Raw genomic sequence first — 13,329 nt, forward strand, 5'->3', positions numbered from 1 at the left:
TATTTTCATGTTTTTACTTAACTTAGGTATTCGTCAAAAGGCTTTCCCAGATATCCAACGTGTGATCATCGCCGTGGCTTACAGTGTAGGCTATTAACGATGAATGATTTAAAGAAGTTCCATGACGCATTCTACTCCGTCCCAGCAAAAGACAAACAAGATGCTTTTATATTGAAGTTTTGCAGAGTACGCCCACCCAAAAGACGCCGCAATGGAATTCAGCAACCAAGTAAACCAAAATTATCCACATTACAATATAGCATTCTAAATTCAGCCGGAAATAACCTGCCTACCTGCAGAAACACATTTTTGTCTGCATTGAACATTACCAAGCATAGAGTTATTGGAGTGTTTAAAAGATTAAAAAAAAAAATTGTTTGGTGCCCTGAGAAACGAGGGGTGGCTCGAGAAAGGATTCATTATTTGAAAAAAAACTAGAGTCGGTAAAAAATTTCATTAAGGGGCTCAAAGGAACTGAGTCTCACTACACACGCGCTAGAAGTACAAGAATTTATTTGGATTCAAGTCTTAGCATTTCTAAAATATGGAAAATGTACAATAGTCAAGTACTTGACGATTTAAAAGTGAAAGAATCTTATTTTAGGAATGTCTTCAATACAAACTTTAATATAAGTTTTTCAAGTCCTAGTACAGACGAATGCAGTACATGCATCGAATTAAAAGAAAAACTGAAAATTGAAAAGGTTGTAATTAAAAGGGATGATCTTGTTTTCAAATTAACACTACATAAAAAACAAGCTGATTGTTTCTTTCAATACTTTAAAGATAAGCCAGACGATTGTTTTCTTATGTCTTTCGACTGCCAGAAGAACTTAGTTTTACCAAAAGTCAGCGACCAGTCGCCTTATTATTCTAGACAATTGTATTGCTACAATCTAGCTGTCGTGACTGGCACGTCGAAAGACCATCTATCTCCAGATAATGTCTCAATATGCACCTGGAATGAAAACCAAGGAAGGAAATCATCAAATGAAGTGGCTTCGATAATCTTCAATGAGCTGAAAACCAAATCATTGGTGGGCTTCAACAACATTAGGTTGGTGGCAGACGGATGTGCAGGCCAAAATAAAAATTTAACTATGTTAATAATGTGTGCAAAATGGTTGCACAATGATGCTCCAGCATCAATCACCAAGGTGGAAATAATATTTCCCGTTACAGGACATTCTTTCCTCCCGGCAAACCGGGTATTCGGTCTTATTGAAAAAGATTTGAAAAAGAAGGCCACGATAATAAACGTAGAAGAATACCATGACATTTTTAAAACACGTGGTTCTTTAAAAACAATTGGAAGTGACTGGAAGCCTTTTAATTGGAAGGATGAAGCAAAACTTCACATGAAAACAACTGGACAATTGCATTTCAAAATTTCTCAATCAAGAGATTTACACTGCGTAAAACCAATAAAAATCAGATTTTTGTAAAAGGTGAACTATCTTACAATAATAACGTTGCAGGAGAAAAATCAATTCTAAAAAAAACATAATTTTGAAGGCATAAATGCAGCACCCGTAGCGATAGGAATAAAAGTGAACGAACACAAAATTATCGATGTGGACAATTTACTTTGTAAACACTTTGGTGCAGAGTGGAAGTGTATGGAAACCCTGCAGTGGTACAAAAACATAATAGACAATAATTTGCAAATTAATCAACCATCAGAAGAAGAATTTCCATGTGAATGTTTTGAAAATGATATAGGCGTTGAGGAATTTCTATTTTAATGTTGTTTTCTTATTGTTGTGTTATTGTTTCATTTGTAAAACTCCATTTAAATTTTTATTTCATTGCAATATTCAATTGTATTATTATTTATTTTATAAAAAACATTGCGTGAGAGCTGTTTTGCCTTCTGAAAGCATTACCAACTTCAGGACACTTACTTACAGACGATATGTCTATATTATTTCTTAATAGGTACTCATAATGAAAATTTATTGCTTTTTTTCCTATGCTCTTATTGATTTCCTAGTAAAATATCAGAAATTATTAATGGTTATTCCCCTTTTAAGTTTCCCAAATTACCGCATTGTTTAAATTTGACCAAAGTTCGTTAAGTGAATTATACCCAAATGATGACTAAGGGGTTTCTTTTTCCAGTATAATAAAGTATTTTTATGTATGGTCTCTAATATTTGAACTCGGTTTAAATATATCTACGAGTGGCGAGCGAAACTATCTTTCAGATTATTAGAATTTTTGTTAATTTCCAACAGCTCTAAAAAATTGAGATTATGCCCTTTATTTTGTATGTGTAAAGGAGTCACTATTACCAAGTGAGTATTTTTGTTTGTAACCATTTTGTTATTCGTGAAAAATATACTTGTTAAAAATGAACTTGAACAGCCTTTTATTTCATATTATGGACCTTGGACCTTTGTAAGACTTTGTTTCAAAAATGGACACTTACAGGTTCAAGTGTTTCAAAAACGGACAATTGCTGGTTTTGGTATCAAAAGCGGACATAAGCATTTTTAAATTTAAAAATAAATTAGTTAGAGTATTAAATTGTATAATTTTATGTATGGCTTGTGATTCTTTACGGTCAAGGATTATGCAGGTAAAAAAAATTCAGATAGTTCATACCTACATATTCGAAACAAAAAACTCACTCTACTGCAAAATAATCGAAATGGCTTATGTCCCACTTTGATACTGAGCTCCTCAAATACAAAACAACTAACTTTGAAAAGAGCTACTGAGAAAGCAGCTGGAGACGGAAATATACGCACCAAATAACTATATAAAGAGCTATTGAGCTCGCGAAAACCTCAAGAGATACCTAAATCAAAAAAATGTACTACGGGATTGAAAATTATCTTGAAAAGGCCTCACTGCCTCAAAAATTTACCCCATATCATTTATAAGTCCCCCAGCAACGCCGGGTATACGTCAGCTTGTTTTTACTGATTTAGAAATACTAATTGTTTCCGCATGTATTCATGTATTTTGTCTTATTAACTTTTAGTTTTAAATTATTACTCAGATCAAAAATGTCTGGATATATCAAGAAAGAAAGAAAGAAATCAAGACCGATATTAAGTACCTAGGCATAACAATAGACCAGGGTTTAAAATGGTCCCCACATATAAATATTCTGAACAACAGAATAAGGAAACTAACATATATATTTAATTCGTGGCTCCCTTATCAGGCACAAGAGCTCCACTTTTCTGATAAGGTATACATGACCAATTATGAACCTAAATATTATATTTTGCAAAATATGTATGTATTAATGTATCTATGATCTATATTAAAATAATAAAAAAATAAAAAATAAAAAAATTTAGATGTTTAAGAGATATTTTAAACGAAAAATTACTAAGAACCACATACTTCGCTTTCTGTCAATCAATTATACAATACGGCATTATAGGCTGGGGCGGTACATATAAAAATCAAACTCAAACAATTTACATATCACAAAAACTAATAATAAAAACCATATTAAAAAAAACCCTATTCATATTCGTCCGAACTTTTATTCAAACAATTTAAGGTCAGAAAATTAAGTGCATTATACTTCTACCATTCAACATTACAAATTTATAAAAACTATATTCAAAATAAAATTGCACCCTTTAAAAATAATAGAAATCTTAGACAAACGTCAATACTTCCTACGCCTAAATGTAAAAAAACAATAGGACAGTTCAACCATGAATATCTCGGAGTTAAATTTTTTAACTCATTACCAGAAAATATTAGAAACATGAATGCAAATATAAACGAATTCAAAAGCCACCTTAAAAAGTATTCCGAACAGTTGAACTGAATCATATCAAATATAAACCAATATAACAACACCCCCATACACACAAGCCCTGCTTATTTATGGGGGTACATCAAATACTAATATTATGTAATTAATAACTGTACTCGAGTCGGGCCATGTCAAGAGTCAGAATAAAAGAAGAGTATGTATGAGACGATGTATGAATGTGAATGAGGCAAGGAGAGTGTGCCAAAACCGAGTTGTTTGGCGGTCCGTCCTCTCTGCCTACCCCTGCGGGGAAACAGCGAGATGGTAAGTTAGTTAGTTAGTTAATAACTGTACTATATTGTGAAATTATATTATGTAATTGTTATATTATGTAATTTGTGTATCTTTTTTTTTACTAAAAGAAAAAAAAAATATCGCTGAACCAGAAGAAGTCAAAGACATTGACATTTGGAACGCCGTGGTGGAGCTAGTGAGAAGAATATTCATACAGAACCGCTCGTTCTGTATGTGGGCCGCCATAATATTCATGGTATGGTTCGTGAGGCAAAGGTATCAAAGAGCCGTGGCACACCACGTAATGATAGCTGTAAGAAGAAGAAATAACACTCTTGCAAGAAGAGTGAGTAGGGCTGCACAGAGAGCGGCCGGAGATGGTAATGGACCGCAATAGGTAAATAAACAACTACCAACATTAAAAAGAGCTACTGAGAGAGCAGCTGGAGACGGAAATATACGCACCAAATAACTATAAAAATAGCTATTGAGCTCGCGAAAACCTCAAGAGATACCTACATCAAAATAATGTAATACGGGATTGAAAATTAACTTGAAAAGGCCTCACTGCCTCAAAAATTTACCCAAAATCATTTATAAATCCCCCAGCAACGCCGGGTATACGTCAGCTTGTTTTTACTGATTTAGTAATACTAATTGTTTCCGCATGTATTCATGTATTTTGTCTTATTAACTTTTAGTTTTAAATTATAACTAAGATCAAAAATGTCTGGATATATCGCTGAAACAGAAGTCAAAGACATTGACATTTGGAACGCCGTGGTGGAGCTAGTGAAGAGAATATTCAGACAGAACCGCTCGTTATGTCTGTGGGCCGCCATAATATTCATGGTATGGTTCGTGAGGCAACGGTATCAAAGAGCCGTTGCACACCACGTAATGATAGCTGTAAGAAGGAGAAATAACACTCTTGCAAGAAGAGTGAGTAGTGCTGCACAGAGAGCGGCCGGAGATGGTAATGGACCGCAATAGGTAAATAAACAACTACCAACATTGAAAAGAGCTACTGAGAGAGCAGCCGGAGACGGAAATATACGCACCAAATAACTATAAAAAGATCTATTGAGTTCGAGAAAACCTTAAGAGATACCTACATCAAAATAATGTACTACGGGATTGAAAATTAACTAGAAAAGGCCTCACTGCCTCAAAAATTTACCCAAAATCATTTATAAGTCCCCCAGCAACGCCGGGTATACGTCAGCTTGTTTTTACTGATTTAGAAATACTAATTGTTTCCGCATGTATTCATGTATTTTGTCTTATTAACTTTTAGTTTTAATTAATTACTCAGACCAAAGATGTCTGGATATATCGCTGAAACAGAAGAAGTCAAAGACATTGACATTTGGAACGCCGTGGTGGAGCTAGTGAAGAGAATATTCAGGCAGAACCGCTCGTTCTGTCTGTGGGCCGCCATAATATTCATGGTATGGTTCGTGAGGCAACGGTATCAAAGAGCCGTTGCACACCACGTAATGATAGCTGTGAGAAGGAGAAATAACGATCTTGCAAGAAGAGTGAGTAGGGCTGCACAGAGAGCGGCCCGAGACAGGATGGACCGCAATAGATAAATACACAACTACCAACTTTAAAAAGAGCTACAGAGAGAGCAGCTGGAGACGGAAATATACTCACCAAATAACTATAAAAAGATATATTGAGTTCGCGAAAACCTTAAGAGATACCTACATCAAAATAATGTACTACGGGATTGAAAATTAACTTGAAAAGGCCTCACTGCCTCAAAAATTTACCCAAAATCATTTATAAGTCCCCCAGCAACGCCGGGTATACGTCAGCTTGTTTTTACTGATTTAGAAATACTAATTGTTTCCGCATGTATTCATGTATTTTGTCTTATTAACTTTTAGTTTTAATTAATTACTCAGACCAAAGATGTCTGGATATATCGCTGAAACAGAAGAAGTCAAAGACATTGACATTTGGAACGCCGTGGTGGAGCTAGTGAAGAGAATATTCAGGCAGAACCGCTCGTTCTGTCTGTGGGCCGCCATAATATTCATGGTATGGTTCGTGAGGCAACGGTATCAAAGAGCCGTTGCACACCACGTAATGATAGCTGTGAGAAGGAGAAATAACGCTCTTGCAAGAAGAGTGAGTAGGGCTGCACAGAGAGCGGCCCGAGACGGTAATGGACCGCAATAGATAAATACACAACTACCAACTTTGAAAAGAGCTACAGAGAGAGCAGCTGGAGACGGAAATATACTCACCAAATAACTATAAAAACATCTATGGGGTTCGCGAAAACCTTAAGAGATACCTACATCAAAATAATGTACTACGGGATTGAAAATTAACTGGAAAAGGCCTCACTGCCTCAAAAATTTACCCAAAATCATTTATAAGTCCCCCAGCATCGCCGGGTATAAGTCAGCTTGTTTTTACTGATTTAGAAATACTAACTGTTTCCGCATGTATTCATGTATTTTGTCTTATGAACTTTTCGTTTTAATTTATTACTCAGACCAAAGATGTCTGGATATATCGCTGAAACAGAAGAAGTCAAAGACATTGACATTTGGAACGCCGTGGTGGAGCTAGTGAAGAGAATATTCAGGCAGAACCGCTCGTTCTGTCTGTGGGCCGCCATAATATTCATGGTATGGTTCGTGAGGCAACGGTATCAAAGAGCCGTTGCACACCACGTAATGATAGCTGTAAGAAGGAGAAATAACACTCTTGCAAGAAGAGTGAGTAGGGCTGCACAGAGAGCGGCCGGAGATAGTAATGGACCGCAATAGGTAAATAAACAACTACCAACATTGAAAAGAGCTACTGAGAGAGCAGCTGGAGACGGAAATATACTCACCAAATAACTATAAAAAGATCTATTGAGTTCGCGAAAACCTTAAGAGATACCTGCATCAAAATAATGTACTACGGGATTGAAAATTAACTTGAAAAGGCCTCACTGCCTCAAAAATTTACCCAAAATCATTTATAAGTCCCCCAGCAACGCCGGGTATACGTCAGCTTGTTTTTACTGATTTAGAAATACTAATTGTTTCCGCATGTATTCATGTATTTTGTCTAATTAACTTTTATTTTTAAATTATAACTAAGATCAAAAATGTCTGAATATATCGCTGAAACAGAAGTCAAAGACATTGACATTTGGAACGCCGTGGTGGAGCTAGTGAAGAGAATATTCAGACAGAACCGCTCGTTATGTCTGTGGGCCGCCATAATATTCATGGTATGGTTCGTGAGGCAACGGTATCAAAGAGCCGTTGCACACCACGTAATGATAGCTGTAAGAAGGAGAAATAACACTCTTGCAAGAAGAGTGAGTAGGGCTGCACAGAGAGCGGCCGGAGATAGTAATGGACCGCAATAGGTAAATAAACAACTACCAACATTGAAAAGAGCTACTGAGAGAGCAGCTGGAGACGGAAATATACTCACCAAATAACTATAAAAAGATCTATTGAGTTCGCGAAAACCTTAAGAGATACCTGAATCAAAATAATGTACTACGGGATTGAAAATTAACTTGAAAAGGCCTCACTGCCTCAAAAATTTACCCAAAATCATTTATAAGTCCCCCAGCAACGCCGGGTATACGTCAGCTTGTTTTTACTGATTTAGAAATACTAATTGTTTCCGCATGTATTCATGTATTTTGTCTTATTAACTTTTAGTTTTAATTAATTACTCAGACCAAAGATGTCTGGATATATCGCTGAAACAGAAGAAGTCAAAGACATTGACATTTGGAACGCCGTGGTGAATCTAGTGAAGAGAATATTCATACAGAACCGCTCGTTATGTCGGTGGGCCGCCATAATATTCATGGTATGGTTCGTGAGGCAACGGTATCAAAAAGCCGTTGCACACCACGTAATGATAGCTGTAAGAAGGAGAAATAACACTCTTGCAAGAAGAGTGAGTAGGGCTGCACAGAGAGCGGCCCGAGATGGTAATGGACCGCAATAGATAAATACACAACTACCAACTTTAAAAAGAGCTACAGAGAGAGCAGCTGGAGACGGAAATATACTCACCAAATAACTATAAAAAGATCTATTGAGTTCGCGAAAACCTTAAGAGATACCTACATCAAAATAATGTACTACGGGATTGAAAATTAACTAGAAAAGGCCTCACTGCCTCAAAAATTTACCCAATATCATTTATAAGTCCCCCAGCAACGCCGGGTATACGTCAGCTTGTTTTTACTGATTTAGAAATACTAATTGTTTCCGCATGTATTCATGTATTTTGTCTTATTAACTTTTAGTTTTAAATTATAACTAAGATCAAAAATGTCTGGATATATCGCTGAAACAGAAGAAGTCAAAGACATTGACATTTGGAACGCCGTGGTGGAGCTAGTGAAGAGAATATTCAGACAGAACCGCTCGTAATGTCTGTGGGCCGCCATAATATTCATGGTATGGTTCGTGAGGCAACGGTATCAAAGAGCCGTTGCACACCACGTAATGATAGCTGTAAGAAGGAGAAATAACACTCTTGCAAGAAGAGTGAGTAGGGCTGCACAGAGAGCGGCCGGAGATGGTAATGGACCGCAATAGGTAAATAAACAACTACCAACATTGAAAAGAGCTACTGAGAGAGCAGCCGGAGACGGAAATATACGCACCAAATAACTATAAAAAGATCTATTGAGTTCGCGAAAACCTTAAGAGATACCTGCATCAAAATAATGTACTACGGGATTGAAAATTAACTTGAAAAGGCCTCACTGCCTCAAAAATTTACCCAAAATCATTTATAAGTCCCCCAGCAACGCCGGGTATACGTCAGCTTGTTTTTACTGATTTAGAAATACTAACTGTTTCCGCATGTATTCATGTATTTTGTCTTATGAACTTTTCGTTTTAATTTATTACTCAGACCAAAGATGTCTGGATATATCGCTGAAACAGAAGAAGTCAAAGACATTGACATTTGGAACGCCGTGGTGGAGCTAGTGAAGAGAATATTCAGGCAGAACCGCTCGTTCTGTCTGTGGGCCGCCATAATATTCATGGTATGGTTCGTGAGGCAACGGTATCAAAGAGCCGTTGCACACCACGTAATGATAGCTGTAAGAAGGAGAAATAACACTCTTGCAAGAAGAGTGAGTAGGGCTGCACAGAGAGCGGCCGGAGATAGTAATGGACCGCAATAGGTAAATAAACAACTACCAACATTGAAAAGAGCTACTGAGAGAGCAGCTGGAGACGGAAATATACTCACCAAATAACTATAAAAAGATCTATTGAGTTCGCGAAAACCTTAAGAGATACCTGCATCAAAATAATGTACTACGGGATTGAAAATTAACTTGAAAAGGCCTCACTGCCTCAAAAATTTACCCAAAATCATTTATAAGTCCCCCAGCAACGCCGGGTATACGTCAGCTTGTTTTTACTGATTTAGAAATACTAATTGTTTCCGCATGTATTCATGTATTTTGTCTTATTAACTTTTATTTTTAAATTATAACTAAGATCAAAAATGTCTGAATATATCGCTGAAACAGAAGTCAAAGACATTGACATTTGGAACGCCGTGGTGGAGCTAGTGAAGAGAATATTCAGACAGAACCGCTCGTTATGTCTGTGGGCCGCCATAATATTCATGGTATGGTTCGTGAGGCAACGGTATCAAAGAGCCGTTGCACACCACGTAATGATAGCTGTAAGAAGGAGAAATAACACTCTTGCAAGAAGAGTGAGTAGGGCTGCACAGAGAGCGGCCGGAGATAGTAATGGACCGCAATAGGTAAATAAACAACTACCAACATTGAAAAGAGCTACTGAGAGAGCAGCTGGAGACGGAAATATACTCACCAAATAACTATAAAAAGATCTATTGAGTTCGCGAAAACCTTAAGAGATACCTGCATCAAAATAATGTACTACGGGATTGAAAATTAACTTGAAAAGGCCTCACTGCCTCAAAAATTTACCCAAAATCATTTATAAGTCCCCCAGCAACGCCGGGTATACGTCAGCTTGTTTTTACTGATTTAGAAATACTAATTGTTTCCGCATGTATTCATGTATTTTGTCTTATTAACTTTTAGTTTTAAATTATAACTAAGATCAAAAATGTCTGGATATATCGCTGAAACAGAAGAAGTCAAAGACATTGACATTTGGAACGCCGTGGTGGAGCTAGTGAAGAGAATATTCAGACAGAACCGCTCGTTATGTCTGTGGGCCGCCATAATATTCATGGTATGGTTCGTGAGGCAACGGTATCAAAGAGCCGTTGCACACCACGTAATGATAGCTGTAAGAAGGAGAAATAACACTCTTGCAAGAAGAGTGAGTAGGGCTGCACAGAGAGCGGCCGGAGATGGTAATGGACCGCAATAGGTAAATAAACAACTACCAACATTGAAAAGAGCTACTGAGAGAGCAGCCGGAGACGGAAATATACGCACCAAATAACTATAAAAGGGTCTATTGAGTTCGAGAAAACCTTAAGAGATACCTACATCAAAATAATGTACTACGGGATTGAAAATTAACTAGAAAAGGCCTCACTGCCTCAAAAATTTACCCAAAATCATTTATAAGTCCCCCAGCAACGCCGGGTATACGTCAGCTTGTTTTTACTGATTTAGAAATACTAATTGTTTCCGCATGTATTCATGTATTTTGTCTTATTAACTTTTAGTTTTAATTAATTACTCAGACCAAAGATGTCTGGATATATCGCTAAAACAGAAGAAGTCAAAGACATTGACATTTGGAACGCCGTGGTGGAGCTAGTGAAGAGAATATTCAGGCAGAACCGCTCGTTCTGTCTGTGGGCCGCCATAATATTCATGGTATGGTTCGTGAGGCAACGGTATCAAAGAGCCGTTGCACACCACGTAATGATAGCTGTGAGAAGGAGAAATAACGCTCTTGCAAGAAGAGTGAGTAGGGCTGCACAGAGAGCGGCCCGAGACAGGATGGACCGCAATAGATAAATACACAACTACCAACTTTAAAAAGAGCTACAGAGAGAGCAGCTGGAGACGGAAATATACTCACCAAATAACTATAAAAAGATATATTGAGTTCGCGAAAACCTTAAGAGATACCTACATCAAAATAATGTACTACGGGATTGAAAATTAACTTGAAAAGGCCTCACTGCCTCAAAAATTTACCCAAAATCATTTATAAGTCCCCCAGCAACGCCGGGTATACGTCAGCTTGTTTTTACTGATTTAGAAATACTAATTGTTTCCGCATGTATTCATGTATTTTGTCTTATTAACTTTTAGTTTTAATTAATTACTCAGACCAAAGATGTCTGGATATATCGCTGAAACAGAAGAAGTCAAAGACATTGACATTTGAAACGCCGTGGTGGAGCTAGTGAAGAGAATATTCAGGCAGAACCGCTCGTTCTGTCTGTGGGCCGCCATAATATTCATGGTATGGTTCGTGAGGCAACGGTATCAAAGAGCCGTTGCACACCACGTAATATGATAGCTGTGAGAAGGAGAAATAACGCTCTTGCAAGAAGAGTGAGTAGGGCTGCACAGAGAGCGGCCCGAGACGGTAATGGACCGCAATAGATAAATACACAACTACCAACTTTAAAAAGAGCTACAGAGAGAGCAGCTGGAGACGGAAATATACTCACCAAATAACTATAAAAAGATATATTGAGTTCGCGAAAACCTTAAGAGATACCTACATCAAAATAATGTACTACGGGATTGAAAATTAACTTGAAAAGGCCTCACTGCCTCAAAAATTTACCCAAAATCATTTATAAGTCCCCCAGCAACGCCGGGTATACGTCAGCTTGTTTTTACTGATTTAGAAATACTAATTGTTTCCGCATGTATTCATGTATTTTGTCTTATTAACTTTTAGTTTTAATTAATTACTCAGACCAAAGATGTCTGGATATATCGCTGAATCAGAAGAAGTCAAAGACATTGACATTTGGAACGCCGCACAGTGTTTCGTTTCATACAAGCTAGACGGAAAAAACTCTTTTATAATTATAAAGTGTTTGGAACCCTCTTGTGGGGAGTATTTAATCTGAATGTATTGAAAATTTGGATTGAAAGTGATTAATTTAATTTTTTTCTAAAAAAAATCGGAAAAAAATCTTTTAAATAATTCATAACAGTATTAATACCGTATTTGAGGTTTTTGAAGAAAACAAATTTAAAAAGTTAAAAATATGTCTATTTTGAGAATAATAAATATGTAAAAGCACAGTCAAAAAATATAATACAAATCACGAAACAATTGCGAAAGTATAAAAAAATTATAAAAAATAGCTAAAAAATAATCAAAACAATCATTATTACTAATCTAGGAAAACAATTTTAGTCATATTTAGCAACGGAACTTAATAAAAACAAGCATTAGTTGCAGAAAGTGCAGTCAGAAAATAAAATAATAATATCAAAAGTTATGCAAGAACAGTAACGAAACAAAAAATATTACTTATCTAATAAAGTGCTATCTGAGTCATTTGCGGCGAGAGAAATTAACTGCACATAAACATCTTTAATTTTTTTAAGACAGAGTACAGAACCAATAGATTTGTGAGAAAGTGCTTAAACATAATGCTTATTGAAACTAGATGCTATCTGAGTTATGTTCAGAGGAATCATCAGAATAATAATAAGAGGAGTCATCAGAATAATGTTCAGAGGAGTCATCAGATCGCAAACATTGTGTTCTTGACTCGGAATTGGGTGGAACAAGTAAATTTAACACATCAGAGGGAAGTGAGCTCGATTTTTTTTCTTGGAACCTCTCTAAAACTATTTATTATTGGATCTGATGTAATTAATAGCATGGTTAACATATCTCTGTTTGTTGATGTTCGGTCGATTTTTCTGGTGTGCAATTACCTAAATCTTCTACAGTCTTTATTTCGCGCCTCTTGCGCCTCTTCTGACAGCTGCCCAATAGGTACAATGCACGAACTAATCACATCAAATGAATGGTATAAAAGTTTATGAACAGTTGTTGGCATGGTATACCAATCATATAGGTTAAGATATAACTCCTTAGTGTCATGCACATACTGTTCAAAATGTTCGATGATAATGCTATACCCAGAAGCTATTGTACTCAAAATTATACAAAACCTCTTGATGAGCCCCGCATATGCCCCCGCAGAGCCGAAAAAACCAGTGTTTGGGTTGCCAAACCCAGGTTTTGGTTTATCTACAATTAATCCCATTTCACTTTTAAACCGTTCCTGTAATTTTTTTTCCCTTTTTTCTAGTACTTAAAATTAGTTTATTTGCATCCCCTCTGACTTGCCAGAGTTGTATT

The 13,329-nt window shown here is 36.5% G+C and overlaps 1 protein-coding gene and 1 long non-coding RNA gene across 2 annotated transcripts in view; one reads left to right on the forward strand and one right to left on the reverse strand.

Annotated features, from left to right (window-relative positions):
- Positions 1-13,329, reverse strand: part of LOC149411897 (uncharacterized) — a 138,887-nt gene that overhangs the window by 22,134 nt on the left and 103,424 nt on the right. The gene's annotated exons all lie outside the window — the stretch shown is intronic.
- On the forward strand, positions 100-2,393 carry LOC149411898 (uncharacterized). The gene is made up of 2 exons (XM_089646233.1): positions 100-229; positions 439-2,393. The coding sequence occupies exons 1-2, from the start codon at positions 100-102 to the stop codon at positions 1,443-1,445; spliced, it is 1,137 nt and encodes a 378-aa protein (XP_089502359.1). The 3' UTR covers positions 1,446-2,393.

The sequence above is a fragment of the Hesperophylax consimilis genome, chromosome 24 (genome assembly GCF_061612785.1).
Source record: "Hesperophylax consimilis isolate HC1 chromosome 24, BYU_Hcon_1.0, whole genome shotgun sequence".
NCBI lineage: Eukaryota > Metazoa > Arthropoda > Insecta > Trichoptera > Limnephilidae > Hesperophylax > Hesperophylax consimilis.